The sequence below is a fragment of the Nomascus leucogenys genome, chromosome 9 (assembly GCF_006542625.1).
Source record: "Nomascus leucogenys isolate Asia chromosome 9, Asia_NLE_v1, whole genome shotgun sequence".
Taxonomy (NCBI): Eukaryota; Metazoa; Chordata; class Mammalia; order Primates; family Hylobatidae; genus Nomascus; species Nomascus leucogenys.
Genome location: NC_044389.1, coordinates 101,644,014 through 101,666,104, shown reverse-complemented (window position 1 = coordinate 101,666,104; position 22,091 = coordinate 101,644,014). Strand labels below are relative to the sequence as shown.

Genomic DNA, 22,091 nt, shown 5'->3' with positions numbered 1-22,091 from the left:
CTCCAGATACTTAGTTGTTAGGAGTTGTGGCAGATACCAGAAACAGCAGCTATACCTGTCTCCTGAATCCGACCTTCAAGGTCCTGTTAAAACACTGTCCTATCCCCTCCTGAGCCCCAAGAGCCCCCTTCCTCCCGCACCCCCAGCAGCCAAGTCCTGCCTGATGCTGTCTCAGACAGCACTTGCTCTGTTCTCTCTCCTGTTTTATCACGTTCGACTTTATAGGATAGGTATTTGTGCATATGTCTTCCCTGCAGAACCAGCCTTCAGATTCCTACACATGGAGGGGGCTCAGTGACTAGGTATTGAAACAGCTGGGTCACTGTTCTCCAGGTCACCCAACTCCTGGAGGTACCACATGAACTGTTAGAAGACACAGGTGTGCTGAGCACAGCGTGGCAAACTTTCAAACCCACTTTCTTTATACAGGGATAAAAGATCTGTGAATCAACACCAGTCATTTTAAATGAGTTCTTACATATTGTTTTGTTTATTCTGACAAATATCTATTGGGCAGTCAATGGGTGTTTGACACTCCAAATACAAGAGTCCTCATCCCAATGAGAAATGCAAACTCCCAGCTAAGCAAATGCTGCGTAAAAAGTGCTGTAAACAGAGTTCTTAGAAAATAGTATGAGCGCATGAAGAAGGGAGTGGCCAGTTCCGCCTGGTAGCTCATTCAGGTCAGTGTTTTTCAAACTGAGGTCCACGTTCACGGGATGAATCAAAGGGGAAGTATCAGAGGTCGCATTTTAAGTACCTGTTTAATGGTATCAGAATCAAACTGAGATTATATGAGTAACTAGTGTCCTTCCCCTTCCTCTCTTGCCATTAAGGGCGTCTGAACCACCCTAGACCCTCAAATAGCTGTGAGTAGCTGCTTCTGTAAGATAAACTTGGATTTTTTTTAATGGCTTTCAAATGATACAAGAGCACTTAGCAAAAATCCAAGATCAGTTCATTTAGAAGAAAAGTTCTAAATGCAGCATAGGATATGCAAAATAAAACTCTGGTTATGAATACAACTTCATCTTAGATTATGATGGTAAAATTCTCTCAATCCTAATATTGTCTACATTGAATCATTCAACAAAGACTTACTGAGTGCCTGGTATGTACCACCTCTGTTCTGGGAACTAGGGATGCAGCCTCCAGCTCAGACCACCTCCTCTGGAGACCTGGAACCAGCAAGCAGCAAGATGCAGAAGTTAAGGGGAAAGCCTGACAGTGTGGCTCTTATAGTGATATTCACCAAACATTCAGAGACCAAACATGGAATGGCAAAGTGAAGCAGAAGCGTGAGATAACTTTCTGGATATTCCAGTTAAAAGTTCAATTTTGGAGGGACCAGGCCCAAACTCCTTCCTTTGTCATCCAAGGAATTTAAGCTATGCTCTGAGCCCTGTTTACTTTGACCATAGGTGGGGTGGCATGTTGAAAAGTGATAGGACAAAACCAAAAATAACCATTTTTACTATCCAGGAGAGAAATTAATCCCAGATCCTCACATTTCTGGTGTGATTTAGAAACTGCAAAGCAGGGCCAGTTTTGCAGAGTGATGAATAGGAGATCTCAGAATCAACTTTGATAGCATGTCTTAATTCAGTGAGGTTTTCTTCAGACTTTTTTCCTAATAACAGTTTACCAATTGCATTTCTTCATATTAAAGTTATTATTTTATAGCTACCATGTCATAACCAACAATAAACTAAATGACTTAGTAGTGCAGGTTATGACTAATGAACTTTGATCTATTCCACAAGAAGTTATGGAGTGCCTGCTATATGCCAGATCCCAGAGATACAAAGTCTAAGCTGCAGGATCAGGAAGGGCTGCAATCTAATAAATAATTCTAATACAGTGTAAGAAATAGAATCATATGTCTGCTAAATGAACAGCAGGAACAGAGAGTTGTAGCCACCTCCGTGGGCAGGAAGGAGTTAGGAGCTCAGTTCGTTTGGAAGGCTTTGTAAAGGAAAGGGTATGAACTGGGTTGAAAGATTCAAAGGTGAGTTGTAAACCTCATGGCGTGCTGTTGGAGAAGGTGTGCTGAGCGCCGAGCGTGTGCAATAGCGTCCAAGTTGAAAGGCACCTTGGACGTCTTCTGATTCCATATCCCAGTCAGGATGTCCCTGCCAGGGAAGCAGTGTGCTAGCACACTGGTTTTCCAAGGGTGATGTGGGATATAGTTTCACATTTTCCTCCCAAAATTAGGGATGGGGAGTGGATTTAAATGGCCTGGGAAACCTGCTCATCATTTTTACTTATTTTATGTATTAGTTTACAAAAGTTTTTATTGGGGGAAAAAATAGCTCTGCAGCTAAAAGCCACTGGCATAGTAGAAGGAGCCAGGGGCCTTCTGGGGTAGCCCCGTATTTGTGTCCTTAGGTGAAAGAAATTAAGTTATTTAGTGTATGAGAAAGTGATCTGTAACTGTACTGCACTGAGCACATTTGAATTATTTCTCAATCTTTTTTTTTTATGGTCTCTTTGGGCCTTAGTTCCTTTGTTTACAAAATGAGGATATTTCATCCAGAAGTCTCAACTCCCTGTTAGCTCTAGAATGATAGGATTTTGTGGTTATCCAGCCGTCTCTTGGCTATTTTCTTTCCATTGGTTTTGACAAGGCTCAATATTGGAATTAGAGCATCTTGTTTTGTAAGTTATAACTAGTCCTTGGTTTTATAAATAGCAGATGCTGGCACATAGAGAAAGCCAAGAGTGTTTTCATTTGTAGAATATGTACATTTCAGTAGCTAGTGATGTTTTTTTGTTGCTTATGTACCCAAAGTCAAATGCTTCAAATCTTGCTTTTAATGAAATATTTGTGTTCTTTTGGTAGCCAGAAGTACAACTTGCTGAAGGCTTTGACGTGTTTATGCCTAAATCTCAGCTGGACTCTATATTGTCAAACTACACTCGCTCAGGAAGCCTTCTGTTTAGGAAACTGGTGTGTGCGTTTTTTGATGACAAGACTTTGGCTAACTCCTTACCCAATGGGAAGAGGAAAAGAGGACTCAATGACAACCGGAAAGGACTAGACCAAAATATTGTGGGTGCAATAAAAGGTTGGTCTGCATCATTTCATTTTGTGGGTTCTTCGTTGAGCTTTGCCTTCATTCCATAACGATGCAGCTGAAATTGTAGTAAACTGACTAGTGGCCAGTTTCATTTGCCGTTGGCAATTTAGCCATTCACATGGCTTTCGGGTGTGAGCTCTGTAATTCACCACCCCAAATACCACTAGAATTCATTACTCAAGGTAATGTTAATTTGTTAATAATTTAAGAGCCAGTTTGATCTGCTGCAGAACCAAAATGAAGTTTTTTCTTGACTTTTAAAATGCAGGTAATTTGTAATTTGTAATTAAGAGCTTCCTCAAAATATGACTTCAACTTAAAGTTTTAGTTATGAGAATAAAGTTATGATGCTTTAAAAAAAAAAAAAAAGATAAAGTAAAATGGTTCTCTCCAAAGTTTAGAGTTGCTTTACCAGGTTGTTGCTTCTAAAGACATTTTAAATCTAAGTGACCTTACTGTGACATCAAACCCTGTGCGTCCCCACACGTGCCTGGCCTGCTCTTCTCCCTCTTGTTTTGTGCCATGGAGTCATGCCAGCTCCATGCAGAGACCACCGTGGGTCTCTCTCCCTTGAGCATGCGTCTGTATTCCACTGCACTACGATGACCATGCAGGGGCACGTGGGAGCACCTCTGCATTTATATCCAGTGCCACATCCTAAACCTACTTCTCTTAACTTTAAAATGTCCATAATCAGCAATCTGATGAATGTAACTTTAGGAAATAGAAATACTTAGTTCTTACCAAAAGGAACATAAACCAAGTCTCAAATCTAAACTCCATGAAAATGAGATTCTGAATCAGGCCTTGCTTAAAACTGGAATAACGGATAGGGGTGCTATGCTTCCTAGCTCAGTTCCTGCACTGTTCAGTTGTGAAGTGGGACTGCCTCGGAGGGCCTTCTCTGCCCCCTTCTGTTCTCCATTATCTGGCAAAATGAGTAAATGAATTCAATAGTGTTTAAAGGATGCTTGAAAGTCCACAATTAACTTTATAAAATAATACGGTATTTAAATGGAACTAGCAAGTACCAAGCACCCTTTGTTCATGGCCAAAAGGACATAAGCCTTCGTTAACAGAGAATTTCTCAAGCTCAATCAGAATTTTTTCACTTAAAGTGACAGTTGTATTAAATACGAAAAGCTACAGAGATATCACAAACTGTGCCATTTCTGAAAAGAATGATTCAGCCTGAAGTGACACTACAAACAACATGACAGAATTTGAAAAATGGTCAGTGATGTAAGTAGGACTTCCTGAAGTGAAGAAGGGTCCCTTCTCAAAACAGGAAGGTCAAGGCTACTGATGCTTTTCTGAAATACAGCAAGGAATTGTTTTAATTTTCTTTTTTTTCCCCAGGGCAGCATATTAATATTATGAAAGCATTTGGAAATTAGGGAACCATAAATGACCATAGTCCATTTTAATGACAGTAGAAGAGTCATCCTAATAATATATAGTAAAGAAGTAGATCGTGACAAATGGATCAATGTGGGTTTCTTCTGCCATTTTCCATCTAGACTAGGTATCATGCAAGAGTTTGAAAAAGTATATTACAGGCCAGGCGCGGTGGCTCAAACCTGTAATCCCTGCACTTTGGGAGGCCGAGGCGGGTGGATCACTGCAGGTCAGGAGTTCAAGACCAGCCTGGCCAACATGGCGAAACCTCGTCTCTACTAAAAATTTAAAAAAATTAGCTGGGCGTGATGATGCACACCTGTAGTCCCAGCGACTTGGGAGGCTGAGGCAGGAGAATCACTTGAACCTGGGAGGCGGAGGTTGCAGTAAGCTGAGAGCGCACCATTGTACTCCAGCCTGGGCAACAGGGCCAGACTTGGTCTCAAAAAAAAAGAAAAAAGTACATTACAAATAGAGGACACATCTTCATTTCCTTCACTGCTGTACTCTATAAAAATGGCAAATGAGGTCTTTGCTCCTATTATATAATAAAGTAGATTATTCCAATTGAAGAACTTAAAATTTCCATACACTTTTATTATTGAATTAAATCTATTAAAATTCTGTAATAACGACCCAGTAACTTTAAAACAGATGGAAATCCCATAAGCCACCAACAACCTAAATCAACAAATAGTTTATATTTATCTATTTGCAGTGTTTATTCATAGACATATATTTTGATTTTGATTTTTTTCCTGATTACAAAAATAATATGTATTTTAAAATGCAAATGATTTAAAATGTATTGAAAACAAAAAGGCCACCCTAATCTCACTCTTCCAAGATTATGGTGTACATTCTTACCATTTTTATTCAAATGTGAATGTGGTATCAGATTTGACTCTTTTATAGGAACATTCCATTCATTCTGGCTAGTCAACATTTCTACCTGACTTATTCTGATAATTTCTTGTAAGTTTCTTAAGGACACGCTTTGTCTTAAATATGTTTTTATTACCTGTTGCTCATGAAAGAGCTCAGGAGATGCTACCTTAAGAAATACTGCTTTGGTATGCAGGTTATTTCAAATTAGAGGCACTTGGGGAACCGCAGATGCAGGGAGGGGCTCTCTCTGAACTCCCTTATCTGCCCAAAGACTGATCCTCCAAAGGGAACTCAGTTGTGAACTCCCTCCCTGGAAGTGTAATGAACCAGGGGGAATTAACTCTGATCACAGGAGAGGACACTGGAGGTGACACCACACCCAGAGAGACTTTGTCACGGGCTGTCACCTGTTCTTCTGAGGGCCCATTCATCATTCCCCAAAACCATTTACTCTCCCCTAATTTGTCTGCCCCATCCTCCCTCCCCTCTCCCCTCTAAAGAGGGTATATATGCTTCTAGATCTCACTTTTCTTTCCTGCGGTGCCCCTGTGTACCTTAAAAATGTGTACTTTTCTCCTATTAACTTATCTGCCGTCGGTTTAGTTCATAGACTCGACTGAACCCTCAGAGGGTAGAAGGAAAGTCTTCCCTACCCTGCACACATGTTGAGAGCTTCACATTGACCAGGATTTCCATCAGTGCACATGGGATGAGTGAAGAGGCATAGGTTTTTATTTTTCATCTTGACTTTGATGTTAATTCATTGACATAATGAGTCTAGTATTAAACATCCATCCTCACATCTTCTTGAATAACTAATCTGGAATGACTGACATTAAAACATTGTTGTAAATTTCTACCAGTTAATAAAATGCCAATGAAAGCTAAAACATAGAAACCAAAATTGAATATAAATTTGAATACAACTCTCTTAACTTGTTAATACATTTTTCTTTACTATATTTTCCTTAGTTAAAAGTGGGTTAACCCACATATTACAATACAAAGCGATTTTCAGAAGTAGCTATTAATTGAAGGTCTTTTTTTCTTTCTTTCTTTTTTTTGCTATTGGTAGATTTTTTTAAAAAAGAAATTTCCCTAACCTGAGTCTTTTGAATCTGAGTACTATGAGAAAGTGATAAAATGGTTTCTTTATGCATAATAGTGCCAAGGCTATCCTTGCTATTATTACTGTCTACCACCCCTTGGAAACGATTTTGTAAATATTAAATATACAGTCCTTCTTACTCGATCTCTTGTGGGATAATGTCCCAATAGTGTCTTAATTTGAAAAGTCCTATTATCTAGGAATATATGAAGACTGGCTAATTTTACAAAATCTCAGAAATGAAAATAACAGTAGGAGTTCAATTTTGTTTCAAATAAAAGTGATTATTAGAGTGGTTAAAACAACAATGGGAAAAAAATGAATGAAAATCTATAAAATGCTTATAAGTAGGAACAGAAATGGACTGAAAAAAAGTTTGTTTTGGGGATTATTAACAAAGCTTTTTGTAGTGGTAATTAATATTCCCCATGACAGTATCTTAAAAATAAAATATAAGCCTCTTTTGTAGAGATTGTATTTTTTACATAACCTTATCTGTCTTATGGTGACTAACACTTAATGATAATTATGACCCAAGGTATTGCTGATGAAAGAGTTTTTAATTAGAAACATTCACCTAAGCATTTTGAATTTAAGAAGAAACAACTTATGATCTTACCAAGTAGAGTCTTAGGTTTTAGTGCTGGGGATAAAGCTTAGTATCTTGGATTTGATTCAGAATTGATGTTATAGCCAGAGTGGAGGTTAGCACCCAGGTATGTTTTCCTTACCTGCTGAGGCTAGAAATGGTCCACATCTAGTTCTTGCTGTAATATACTCGGTAGACCATGCAGATTAACGTGGTTAGAGTTGTCTAAATATGATAGAATCTTTGAATCCCTGAATGCTGTTCAGAAAATACAGTTGCAGTAAAGCGATTTTTAGAGCCCCCGTTGTAGGATTTTTAATTCAACTTCATAGTGATGAGTTGAGAGAGTTTTATTACTATCAAACTGTCCTGGAGTCTTGACTCTTCTTGCATTCAGTGGAAATTACATAGGCATGTCAAGTGAAGACCTTGTTGGGGGTTCTTAGTTCATGCCACACAGCACAAACTGCTGCTCTCCTGAGAGGCCAGCCTTGATGATCTGTCTGGACAGCCACGGGTATGAGAACTTCTCTGGGAAGTACAAACACTGCTTGTTTGGTAGCCCTCCAAAAAATAACTGTGCTTCTTACAAGATGAGAATGGGTGCCTGGCTGCTTTTGCTGTCACACTTTCACAGGCTCTGCAGAAATGACCACCAAAACCTCTTGTTTTATTCTTGTGACACTAGGTACCTGTAGGGTCCATATTTGTCATTTTATAGTATCTCTATTTCCATTAGGATTTAATCCAAAAAAGTGAATAGCTGTTTTCTATTTGATCTCACGTAGATTTAAATTAATATGGTTGGGGTGGAATTTGCATCTGATTTATTCATTGATAGTAACTTATCTGTGTCCTCAGAACTTTTTATAAGAACAAGGTTGAAACATTAGCTTGGATTTGAGTACCCCTCCAATGTTGATTATTTTATTTCCATTTCTAGGAGAGGACACTGAGGCTATGAGAAATTAAGTAACCCTATTTAATTTAAACAGCTAGTAAGTGGTGGAATCAGGACTTCACCCAAGGCCTGTCTGACTCGAAAGCCATTTTGCAGCACACTAAACACTTCATTCTTTCTAAAAGGAGTATTTGAAAAGAAAGATTTCTCAGTTTTTAATTTCTATCTTAAACTCTAGCATTTTGGATTCTTTATAAATTCCACTAGGAAATACAGATGATTTCAGATGACCAGTCAGTTGTTTATGCAAAGCATATTCAAAGTGATTTTCTGTTTAAAATGTAGCTATACATCAATTTTTTTACTAGTGTCAGGGCAGGTCTTTTCTTGAAAATAGTGAGAATCAGCTCCATTGTGCTTGGGAGGAAAAAAGAAGTTTGATCCCTTCTGTCAAGAAAGAGATACTTCTGAGACTCTTCAGTACATAGAACCACAAGGAAAGAGTTTGGGAGTAAACACTTGATATAGCTTGTGTTCCAAAGTTGTATGTAAATCAAATTCTAGTTTAAATGTTTGGCAACCAGAACCAAAGTGATGAATGCTGAAAGAATCCTTTGGGAAGATGACTAATCACCTGTTAATTTACCTGTTCATATTTTTACATATCAGATCTGCTTAAAACAGGATATAATTACATAATACATAACATCAGTATAATTACATCAGAAATATAGCTTGCCTCTCGGCTGTGTTTGTAACTCTCACCTAGTTGTTGTAGTTTGTATTTTCCCATGTTTTATGAAGGCCCAGTGACAAACAGGTCATGTTGAATCTTGGCTGTTCTCTGTGTGTAGCCGTCTACTTCCAGCCCCTTCCACGATGGTTCTCATATTTTAGTGTGCATCAGAATTTCCTGGGTGTTGGTTCGAAATTCAGACTTCTGGGTCCCATGCTAAGAGATAGATTCAGTAGGTTTAGGAAATCTGCATTTTGAACACACAGCCACAGGAGATTCTGATTGCTTTCAGATGCCCCTTGGAGCAGCAGCCCAACAGTCAGAGCTCCTGAGTCCAACAGCAGTGACAGGTATCAACCCGAGTTTAACAGCAATAATGGGTATCGACCCGAGTCCAAAAGCAATGACAAGTATCAACCCGAGTCCAACACTGATGATGGGTATCAACCCGAGTCTAACGGCAATGACGAGTATCGACCCGAGTCCAACACTGATGACGGGTATCGACCTGAGCCCAACACTGATGATTTGTATTGACCGGAGTCTAACAGTGATGACGGGTATCGACCCGAGTCCAACAATGATGACGGGTATCGACCCAAGTCCAACACTGATGATGGGTATTGACCGGAGTCTAACAATGATGATGGGTATCGACCCGAGTCCAACACTGATGATGGGTATCAACCCGAGTCTAACGGCAATGATGAGTATCGACCCGAGTCCAACACTGATGACGGGTATCGACCTGAGCCCAACACTGATGATGGGTACTGACCGGAGTCTAACAGTGATGACGGGTATCTACCCGAGTCCAACACTGATGATGGGTATCAATCCAAGTCTAATGGCAATGATGAGTATCGACCTGAGTCCAACACTGATGACGGGTATTGACCTGAGCCCAACACTGATGATGGGTATTGACCGGAGTCTAACAGTGATGATGGGTATCGACCCGAGTCCAACACTGATGATGGGTATCAACCCAAGTCTAACGGCAATGATGAGTATCGACCCGAGTCCAACAATGATGATGGGTATCGACCTGAGCCCAACACTGATGATGGGTATTGACCGGAGTCTAACAGTGATGACGGGTATCGACCCGAGTCCAACACTGATGTGGGTATCAACCCAAGTCTAACAGCAGTGATGGGTATCGACCCGAGTCCAACAGCGATGATGGGTATCAACCCCGAGTCCAACAGCGATAACAGATATCGGCCCTGAGTGTAACAGTGATGACAGGTATCGACCCCAAGTCCAACAGTGATGACGGATATCGGCCCTGAGTCTAACAGTGATGACGGATGTGGCCCCGAGTCTAACAGTGATGATGGGTATCAACCCCAAATCTAACAGTAATGACGGATATTGGCCCTGAGTCTAACAGTGATGACAGATATCTATGCCAAGTCTAACAGCGATGACGGGTATCAGCCCCGAGTCCAACAGCAATGATGGGGGTCGACCCCAAGTCTAACAGTGATGATGGATATCGGCCCCGAGTCTAACAGCGATGACGGATGTTGGCCCTGAGTCTAACAGTGATGATGGATATCAGCCCCAAATCTAACAGCGATGACGGAATGTCGGCCCCAAGTCTAACAGCAATGACAGATATTGGCCCCGAGTCAAACAGTAATGACGGGTATCAACCCCAAGTCTAACAGCAATGACGGATATCAGCCCCGAGTCTAACAGCAATGACAGATATCGGCCCTGAGTCTAACAGTGATAACGTGTATTGGCCCCGAGTCTAACAGCGATGACGGGTATCAGCCCCGAGTCCAACAGTGATGACGGGTGTCTACCCCGAGTCTAACAGCAATGACGGATGTCGGCCCTGAGTCTAACAGTGATGATGGATATCAGCCCCAAATCTAACAGCGATGACAGAATGTTGGCCCCAAGTCTAACAGCGATGACAGATATTGGCCCCGAGTCAAACAGTAATGACGGGTGTCAACCCCAAGTCTAACAGCAATGACAGATATCAGCCCCGAGTCTAACAGCAATGACAGATATCGGCCCTGAGTCTAACAGTGATAACGTGTATTGGCCCCGAGTCTAACAGCGATGACAATATTGGCCCTGAGTCTAACAGTGATGACAGGTATCGGCCCTGAGTGTAACAGCAATGATGAGTATCAACCCCGAGTCTAAGAGCGATGACGGGTATTGACCCTGAGTCTAACAGTGATGACAGGTATCGGCCCTGAGTGTAACAGCGATGACGAGCATCAACCCCAAGTCTAAGAGTGATGACGGATATCGACCCCGAGTCTAAGAGTGATGACGGGTATCGACCCTGAGTCCAACAGCGATGACGGGTATCAACCCCAAATCTAACAGTGATGACGGATATCGGCCCTGAGTCCAACAGCAATGATGGGTACCAGCCCCAAGTCTAACAGCGATGATGATATCGGCCCCGAGTCTAACAGCAAGGATGGGTATCGACCCCAAATCTAACAGAGATGACGGATATCAGCCCCGAGTCTAACAGCAATGACAGATATTGGCCCTGAGTCTAACAGTGATGACGAGTATTGGCCCCGAGTCTAACAGCGATGACGATATTGGCCCTGAGTCTAAGAGAGATGACGGGTATCAACCCCAAGTCTAATAGTGATGATGGGTATCGACCCCAAATCTAACAGTGATGATGGATATCAGCCCCTACTCTAACAGTGATGACAGATATCAGCCCTGAGTCTAACAGTAATGACAGGTATCGGCCCTGAGTGTAACAGCGATGACGAGTATCAACCCCAAGTCTAAGAGCGATGACGGGTATCGACCCCGAGTCTAAGAGCGATGACAGGTATCGACCCTGAGTCTAAGAGTGATGACAGGTATCGACCCCGAGTCTAAGAGCGATGACAGGTATCGACCCCGAGTCTAACGGTGATGACGGATATCGGCCCCAAGTCTAACAGTGATGATGGGTATCGACCCCAAATCTAACAGTGATGATGATATCTAACAGTGATGACAGGTATCAGCACCAAGTCTAACAGCGATGATGGGTATCGACCCCAATTCTAACAGTGATGATGGGGATGATGGGTATCAACTATACACAACAGCCCCTGTGAAGATTGGGCTCCTTCAGCTATTTCTGTCAAGCACCAGCGGCTCCACCTCTGTCCTGGAATCAGTGAGAAGGAAGGTAGCCTTGTCTCAGCTGCCCTCATTCTTTGAACCTTGGGGGTTTAAAACTTTTTTTGTGTTATGTGACACAAGGGTCCTGGTTTCAGACATGGCTACAGTGCCTCACCAGGACTAGACAGAATAGCTGCCCACTTCACCAAGGTGGAAGAAGGCATTTCCAGACTCCAGCACAGATCTCACTTGTGGATCACTAAACAAATGCCGTTTCATTTTCCTTACAACCTTGTCATGACAGTCTTGAAGAAAATGTAGAATCTCTTCTTGGCATTGGCCAAAGTCTCCTTGATTGCATATTTGAAACACTTGGTCAGCTGACATTTCCCCAAACAGTGTGTTAACAGAAGACATGATCTTTGCTGCTTTTCAGGTACTGGATTAAGTCATGAGAACACCAGAATCTTTGCAATATTTTCATTGATATTATAAACCTAGAAATCATCAGCAGGCTTGAAATTTCTGCTAACAACATATTTATTGCCCCAAGCCAGTGACTGACTAAGGCCCTAATGTTAAGAAATGTGCAGTCTAGTAAGACATGTCAACGATGACCCCTAACAGCCATGTTCCAAGACAGAATAAAATAAATGACAAATGTCTATTACCTGGCAGGGGGAGGAAGAAGCACAGAGGATGTAAATCTCACTAGGAGAAGACCTCACAGAATAGATGACATCTGAACTAGGCCTTGAATGAAGAGAAGTATATCAAATGCAGAGAGAATGGAAAAGGTTAACTACAGAACATGTTTAGTGAAGCTTAAATTCAATAAAACATTGAGTGAAAGCCTTTTGCCTCCAGAACTGTTTAAGGCTCAATGCTCATTGGTGGACCTTAAGTCCTCAGCAACCTGTTTACCTTAACACGTTTGACTTCATGAATATAATGCCAGTGAAATGGACTCAGATATCGATTACCTCCAAACGTTTTCAGCCAGAACTGTGCTTAAAGTTGCTTCTGAAAGCTACCTCGGCCCCATCCCAGACCTGATGAATTCGGATCCCTGCCATTGGGGCCACAGTGAGTCTACGCTTCACCACTGCTTCATCACCGGCCTTCCATAAGCTCAAAAAAGGGATCTCATCTTCTCAAAACTGTGAATTCGTATGTTTACTACATAAGAAGCAAATGGAAATGTGGAGAAACTTGTTAAGAAGGGTGTGGTTTTTATTGATCTTTCTTCAGCCTGTCACATAATAGGCAGGAACAAGTTGTGGATTCACTTGCAAGGATTCCACTCCAACTCCCAGTTACTGAATTCTTACAAAACCTGCATTTTACCACCACCACTAGGGTTGACAGAAACAGCATCCTGTCAAAAGAGATGTTTCTGGAGCATAAACAGGACCACTACAGTAGAATGTGCGTGGCACAACGTTGTGGGCACCATTGCCGTTGTGGACACTGTCGATTTGTATATTTATTGTGACAGTTTCCCTGCAGCCTAAAGTACAGTGTCTTGAGGAAAGACACCTTTCTAATCTGAACTATGGCTCCATATGGACCAGCTGTGGCCCTGAAAATAGAAAGCAGTGTTTTCTGCGTAGTCCATCTCTTCTTTATTTAACTCCTTGAATTGTGTGGCTCATCGAAGATGCTCACCAGCATCCTAAGGTAATGCCACATCCTCCTATTTTCTCTCCTCTTGTGGGGAAGCAGAATTGTTTAATAAGTTCAGGGTCAGTCAGATCGCATTCCTGGTGGCTTTTCTGGTAGCTTTTCTTCTGGACCTACAATTGGTGCCGGTAATCTAGCAAATGTTTCAATTCAGTTCCATAACAAGTATTGACTATCTCCTACAAGGTATGCATCAAAAATCTGAATGACTCAGGAATTGGTATTTGCTAGTATTTCTGCCCTAAAAGTGCATTGCAAATGATCATGGAATACTCACAAAAAAACTGAGCGTGTATGCAAGCTTCCAATAAGAAAACCCCTTAAAAATTCATAACTTCCGGCTGGGCACGGTGGCTCACGCCTGTAATCCCAGCACTTTGGGAGGCTTAGGTGGGCAGATCATGAGGTCGAGAGATCGAGACCATCCTGGCCAACATGGTGAAACCCTGTCTCTACTAAAAATAGAAAAATTAGCTGGGCGTGGTGGCACACGCCTGTAGTCCCAGCTGCTCAGGAGGCTGAGGCAGGAGAATCACTTGAACCCGGGAGGTGGAGGTTGCAGTGAGCCGAGATCGCGCCACTGCACTCCAGCCTGGTGACAGAGCAAGAATCCATCTCAAAAATAATAATAATTCCATAACCTTCATTTAAAACTAACGGAAAGCTGTAATTGATTTTGGCTGCCTGTCAGACATTTTTGTATAAGAGCAAAGCCCAGCTATACCTATCTGTAAAAAACCCTTAGCAGAGAGAGGCGTTTCTTTTTGGAATTAATCAGGTCTTCCCACTGACTGCTCCCTGCAGTCAAGTCTTCTGCTGTATGGACCGTGTTTCCAAGTCATGTTTCTTGCATTCTGCTCTTGGTTAGATTTTGACACCTCTCCATGGTCAGCTCATAGTATTTCTCAGAAACCCTTTTATACTCGACCCTAGCATCCTCCTATCAGCCCTGCCCCTTGGATCACAGAGTAAATCCAATCTTCGTTATTTTAAGCACGTTGCTCTCAACACCTCTTGATCACTGCATACCATTTTGAATCCACATAGCCTGGTACAACTACCTGGGGGCAAATCCCAATTAGAAATGAAGGCAGGACAGTGGAGACCAAGACGCGTATATAGGACATTCAAGTCCCCTGCAGGGCATGGGGCCTGTGCTGGCCTCTTTCTGAAGAGTCAGCGGTAGCCCTGCTTGCCCACACAGCAGTCATCTTGGCGGTGGCATGGGCCACCTAACCCTGATACCCCCTGGTGACTACATTATTTTTAGCAGAGGCATCAACTAACTCTTCAAGTTTGAAAGCTCAGAAACACCTTGAATGCCTTTTTTTCTTTGCGACTCACCCTGCTTAATTACCTGGCCCTATCAACTCCTTTTGTCCCTCCTCTCTCATTCAGTGCCCTTTGGCTTCTTTCACCATCCTGGTCCTGCTGTGCATCACTCTGTCCTCGAAATTCTGCAAAAACACTTTTGAAGTGTCCTCCCTAACCCTCCTTTCTCCTTCCAGTTCATAATGTATCCTAACAACCTAGTAACACCCAGAAAACCAAATCTCGTGACATCATTTTCCTACTTACTTCCCCTTGGCCTATTCAATCCGAACTCTGGCCTTTTCCAAGGCTCCGTAACTTGAATTTCTCTCTCCTTGTGAACATATTTCCCGGTGCTTCCTCCCAGGTGAGCCAGCGACACTGTTCCCCAAGCACCACTCGTTCATTGTGGACTCTGTGTTACGCTGTTCTCCACAGGGCCGTGGTGCCCTTCTCTCCCCACTCTTTATAGACAAGCCTGACTCGTTCTTCCTGGTTTACCCCAAGTCTCATCCCCTGTACCGTGAGACTTTTTCAGATGCCTTAACCTGTACTGATTGCCCCTTTCTCTGAGTGCCAGTAGCACTTACTGCCTTTAGATGGCTTAGCAGGGCATCTTAACTCTCCGCCTTGCTAGTGATGACTTCTATGGAGGATGAGCATGTCATTTACTGTGCACACTGGGACACTCTTGAGGGTCAGTATGGTGCTGTTAATTATCTCATTGGGAAAACAGGTGCTTTATACTTGAACTTCCTGGGCAGATCGGGATACATGGTCATGCTGTTTATATTAGGGCGTCTTGTCTTCCCAACAAGACTATAAGCTCCTGTGGGCAGAGATCATGTTTTATGTTTGCTTTGTATATTCCTTGTCCCGTGAAACAGCACCACTCACATAACTAATGATCCATAAATACAGGAAGGAAAGAAAGAGGGAAGGAAGAAATCAGTCAATTTATCTTCTCTGAAAAAGGTGGTTTCTTAAAAATCAAAACAGCACTCCCACATTGGATACGTACACGGCATGAATAACAAGATAACTATACAACTTCTCCATGAAAAGTTGGAAAAGGGCAGCTGAAATTCAAGGAGGCAGAATATAAATTTGAAGATTAGAAGAAACAGCAGCCACAGACAGATCAAATGACATATAGGAATTAAGGGTAGTGTAATCTTGTCGATCAAAAACATTAAAGTAATCTAAAATAAAAAAGCTAAGTTTGTATTTAATGGGGGCTGTAAAAGCATTGATCATTGTTAAATATTGAAGAGAAACCTCCACGGTATGCCACATGGAAAGTGTAGTGTGTCATGCTTTCATTCATACTAGAGAGGAATCATCCTCAAAAAATGAAGCGTAATCATTTTATTATGGGATTTTGGTTTAAATAAACCTAATAACGGAATCCATAGTTAGGCTAAATGTGCCGTTTACCTAGTTTTCCTACCTGAAGACTTCTTGACACATCCGTATACTTCCCCTCCAGGTATATTTTAGCCTTTGTCCTAGCAACTTGGTGCCTAAAAGAGTGAGGATCAGATAAAAGTCTGAGAACTCCTGTCAGCCTCAGAATGTGAACCCCAAATTTTCCTACAGCTGACCCCAATGAGAAGGGAGTTGCCACTGTGTAAAAAAGAACAGGAAATTGAATCCTACCTCTGAGGCATGGGCCCTGTCCTAACGCCCTAGCATCTTCCCCCGGTGTCCACGGTGGGACAGTGCATAAATCTCCACTGATAGGTGAGACCCCTGCCCCGCACCCGCCTTCCCAGCCCTTCACCCTTCCTTCTCCCAGCCTCTGTCACCCCTGGGTTGCGGTCTGACCTGAGCCTCCTGCCCATGTTATAATTTACCCTGGCACTGGAGGCGTTCAATTCCAGACCTCCTGGCGAGGGGGTAAATTCAGTGCCTCATGGAATGACTTTGAAAGTTCATATACTGAAAAACCCTCACTTTAGAAAGAGAAAAACGCATGACTTTTTCCTCATTCATTTATCTAAAGAACAGTCAAGCCCAGTAACGTGTGGAGGGAACGCATGTGTTTTATGCCACTTGCCTAAGGCCTCTGAGCTGGTGATTCCCAATCTTTTAAATTTTGTGTTGCTTGAGCCTCAGCCTTCTATTCTATAAAATAAATAAACGAGTCATACAAAACATAATGCACCTTCCAAGTAGAATTTCTATGAATCCATAATTTTTTTTTTTTTTTTTTTTGAGACAGTTTCTCACCCTGTGACCCAGACTGGACTGCAGTGGTGTGATCTTGGCTCACTGCAACCTCTGCCTTCCAGGCTCAAGCAATTCTCATGTCTCAGCCTCCCGAGTAGCTGGGATTACAGGTGTGTGCCACCACACCCAGCTAATTTTGAATTTCTAATAGAGACAGGGTTTCGGCACGTTGGCCAGGCTGGTCTCGAACTCCTGACCAGGTGATCCGCCCGCCTCAGCCTCCCAAAGTGCTGGGATTACAGGCATGAGCCACTGCACCCGGCCTATTAAATCCACAATTTTGAAACATTTTTCTTTGCTAAAAAAAAAAAAAATGGATTCAACAGTCAAACATCATTACACTAAAGCTTGTTATTACCCAGATCTTAATACTTAGTAAATATGATGTAACCATTGAAATATACCAGCCATGTTAAACAAAAGGCATGGGCGCAGCTCACCAAAGGAAAGTTCTTCTTGTTTCCCAACAGTTGTATTATAAATGGGTGCTTCCTTAAATTGATAGAAATTAAAATTAACCTTGTTTAATTTGAGAAACCACTATCAGCACTTTTTGGCACTTCCTTTTAGACAGAAATGTCATAGTAGCAAAACTGAATGAAGGAAGACAAAGGATATTGTTGTCTGTCCCCCCACCCCTGCCACCACACACACACACACACACACACACACACACATGCAGAGAGAGAGAGAGACAGCTCTGGCCTCAAATCAGTGAGAATCACTGGGATTCAATAAGACTCGTCAAGCCTCAGAGTCCCACCACTGTGGGGATAATGAAGGGAGCACTGTGGGACGTAGATTCACTCCTGACTGTCATTCAAGCTCTTGAACCATCACTTTCTCTAGAAAAAAAAAAAAAGTGTGGCTTGACTAACTTTTAAAGTCTCCAGTTAAAATAATAATAATAAAAGCCTCCAGGTCAGAGATTCTGTGGTTCAGAGATTATAGTCTGGATTTTCAGAAGTAAACCTAAAGAACTAGATAAATATGGCTTGGAATCAGTTTTATGGATATCTAGGGCCCTTTTCATTATATCAGCCAGCTGAAAATAACAGCCCCATAGAGTAGTGGTCAGCACTAAGATGAGATGGTCCTCACGGCCGGCTTTTGCAATCCTTGACTTTTGTATCTTGTACGTCTGACTGCCCCGCATGCCGGCTCCTGCTAAGGTCTCATGTCTGTAACTCAGTAGGATATTTTCATTTCATCAGTAAATACCTTGTCTGCAATACTTTATTTCCTTAATTTAAAGGCATCATTTTTAGGTGCACTAGTTGATGAACTGTGCTAAATTCTGATTGTCAAACCGAATCTGAAATGAACTTCAGGGCTCACTGAGACCTCTGGCTATTTACTGAAGAAGTGCTTCCTACAGTTCCTTCAAGTTAAGTAACAAACCAGAGAAAAAACTTTCTCAGATTTACTCTTTCACGAACCATACATTCATACCTGCCTATTATGTGCCAGCAGTGAACGGAAGACGTGATCTCTGCCCTTGCTTTGAGCTTGCAGTCTTGATGAACACTGGACATTGTTATTTTTAAAAATCACTGGTTAACGAACTCAGGCAGGCCTTATCGGGGAAGGTCACATCTCAGTTGAGACCTGAAGGATGAGATGTACTGCTGTCTTCTCTGTTATTCCCCAAAGGCAAATTACTGAGTCTTCTCCCAGCTCCCTTTTAAAGATAGCTTTTGGTGCTTATCCCAAAAGAGTGTGTGTGTAAGGAGTATAATTGAAATCTAGTCAGCATTGACATTTCTGTGGCATAGCCCTAGGAGAAATTTTCTGATTTGTTCACAGACTGAAGAACGACATTTGTCCCCATTAGCAGTAGTCTTTAGGTTAAAACGTTGAAATAATAGTGTTCCTCTTCATCTTGAATGTGGTAAAGACATTTACCAAGAATTGGTTTTCTCTGCCTTCCCCGAAGATTTAAAACAGCTGTTATTAATAATTTATTTCATACCCCCTCTCTAAGAATCAAGATGTTCCTCTCCCTTCCATTCTCTCTCTTCTCCGCCCCAGAGTAACCTGGAGTTGGTGTGTATCTTTCCCATTCATTCTTATTTTGCCACTTGTGTTCCTATCAATCCTATTCATTATTGTTTTGTGTCCTGCTTACAGATCTGTGGCCACAGCATCACACTGTACTTTTGCAGCTTGCTTGTGTTTCACATGTCCTTTTTCAACTTTTTAAAGATTTGTCCATCTCGGCACATTCTAACTCTAGCTTAGCCATTTCATCTGCTAACCACTGCATGACAAAGCCCTTTCTTCCTCCAGGCTTCTCATAAGAGACAGTGAGGCTGGCTCTTCTCTTTCCCTGTCACCCAAGGCAGCCGTCATCTCTGTGTTTCTGGGTGCCCATGTGTGAGTTTCTCTAGAGAACACACCAGGCAATGGAACGGCCGAGTAACAGGGAACAGCGTCTTCAGCTTCACTGGGCATTATCAAGTGGCTCTCAAAACTGATTAATTGATGCATCTGCCAGCAAGGTAGAAGAAATCCAACTTTCCCACATTCTTGCCAAGATCTCTTGTTACCAGACTTTAATTTTCACCAGTCTGATGGTTCTCAAGTGAGACTCAGTGGTAGAATCTCTGATCACTCATGAAGTTCGGCATCCTTTCCTATTTGTCATTTATTTAGTTATTTATTTATTTAGTTATTTTTCCTCTGTGAATTTCCATCCTTTTCTTGTTTTTCCACTAGGTGGTTCTTCTCTTACTGACTTGCCAGAGTTTTTTTGTCAATAACATGCATTTCAAGTATCACCCCTCATTTTCCAATTGTGAAGACGTTGCCTACAATGTCTTTTATCTTACTGAAGTTGAGATTTGACAGGCAGATAGATTTTCTTCATGCTTTTTGCCTTTTTTTGCCCATTTTGAAAGATCCTCCCTACTCAGATGATACAATGATATCCTCTTATTTTTTTCCAACAAAGTTTTATTTTTTATATTCAGGTCTTTAATCTACCTGGAATTTACTTTTACCTAAATGTGAGGTAGAGATTTAATTTAATTGTTTTTCACTGTGGATAGTCATTTTAACAGCATCCATTTTTGACTGATTCGTAATTCTATCTCTGTCATATGCTGAGCTCCTCTCACACGTTTGCATTTGGTCTTTTATCTACCTTCGTCTTTGAGCCATCATTTTCATTACTCTGGCATTGTAATAATTCTTAAGATCTTACAGGTCATGCCCTCTGTGCTCCTCCTCCCCTTTCTCCTCTGCAGTTCTTTGCCTCTATGTTGTTTTCTTCTTCCCATAAATGGGAAGAAGAAATGGGTTCTTCTAACCCATAAATGGGCTGAACCCATTTCTGCCTAGTGTTCCATTATTGGAACGCTAAGCTTGTGGGAGTTATTTATATTCTTCTGTTCAAGGTCATCACCAAGGTCTGATTTTTCACAAAAACATTTGCAACCTCCAGCATAAATGGGTTAAGCACATTGTTTAGTAATTCTTTGATTGAGGGTCTTCAAGTGTTTGTTCCGAAATTTTCCTCATCTCATCACTGTGGAATGATGTGAAGTTTAGCTGGGTGATTTGTTGTAGATCAAGGATGGTGTTTCATCACGATTTGAAGATATTCCAGTGTTCTGTAGATTCAGTTGTTGTGGAGTCTGATCAACCTGTTGTTCTTCTGTAGATCATCTGTCTTTTTGCTCTAGTTGCTTGCAGGATCTCTTGGCCTTCGGTGTTCTTCGGTTTCTTTATTACAGGTCTAGTTACGTATTTATTTTTCTTAATCTGCTTGATTGTTGTGCTTCTTAGAACCAAGGATCCATGACTCACCAGTTGTGAAGACTTTTCATCTACTCTCTCTTTCCTGTCCTTCATTCTTTCAATTCTCTCCCTCGGAAACATGTATTAGTGTTTACTGGACCCTTTTATTCTGTCCTTTGTATCTCTTATCTGTTCTATTTCCATCCTCATCCCTGTGTTACACTCTGGGTCATTCTCCAGATCTGTCTCCCTGTTCCACTCAGTGATATTAATTTATTAATTAACCTGTCCTTTGAGTTTTTATGTTTCAATTATGATATGGTTTGGCTGTGTCCCCACCCAAATCTCACCTTGAATTATAATAATCCCCACATGTCAAGGGCAGGCCAGGTGGAAATAACTGAATCATGGGGGTGGTTCCCCCATACTGTTCTTGTGGTAGTGAGTAAGTCTCACAAGATATGATGGTTTTATAAATGGAAGTTCCCCTGCACAAGCTCTCTTGCTTGCCGCCATGTAAAATATGCCTTTGCTCTTCCTTTGCCTTCCGCCATGATTGTGAGGCCTCCCCAGCCATGTGAAACTGTGAGTCCATTAATCCTCTTTCCTTTATAAATTACCCAGTCTCGGGTATGTCTTTATTAGCAGCATGAGAACAGACTAATACAAGATACTATATGTTTAATTTCTGTAAGTTCTATTTGGTTCTTTTTGAAATCAGCCTGTTATTTTCCTGGTGCGTTGAATTTTTCCTTGCTCGTTTTAGGCACACTTACTTTGCCGTCCATTGCCATCCGCAAGGGGCATCTCACCCTGCAGCTCCTTAGTCCACTGCCTCTGTTATTTGCTGGGTCATTGTATGTGTTTCATTATTTTAAATATGAGCGCATCTCTAGCAGGCCTGTTTTTCTTTTCTTTTCTTTTTTCTGTGAGAATCTGTTGTGGCCCAGGTTTCGAGGCATCCTTTCAAACTCATTCTGCATTTCCCTGTCTCTGGAGCCCAGGAGTGTCAACAGCAATGCTTCTGCTCACTTATAGTTTTATGCAGTGGTACAACCTCAGATTCCAAACCTTTGTGAGGTGCAGGCCAAGCATTTAAATTTTTTTTTTTTTTAGATGGAGCGTCACTCTGTCTCCCAGGCCAGAGTGCAGTGGCATGATCTTGGCTCACTGCAACCTCTGCCTCACAGGTTCAAGCAGTTTTCCTGCCTCAGCCTCCCGAATAGCTGAGATTACAGGCGTGCACCACCACACCCAGCTAATTTTTGTATTTTTAGTAGAGACGGAGTTTGGCCATGTTGGCCAGGCTGGTC

General features: G+C 41.9%; 1 protein-coding gene across 13 annotated transcripts in view; it reads left to right on the top strand.

Moving 5' to 3' along the window:
- The window catches only part of BEND7 (BEN domain containing 7), an 87,491-nt gene that overhangs the window by 45,204 nt on the left and 20,196 nt on the right, over positions 1-22,091 (top strand). For 12 of the 13 annotated variants that reach the window (XM_030819292.1, XM_030819291.1, XM_030819288.1 and 9 more), the window contains one exon: positions 2,843-3,068. In XM_030819292.1, the coding sequence (XP_030675152.1) occupies positions 2,843-3,068 (226 nt within the window). The remainder of the gene's footprint in view (positions 1-2,842; positions 3,069-22,091) is intronic. The other variant, XR_004031765.1, reaches the window with a different exon arrangement.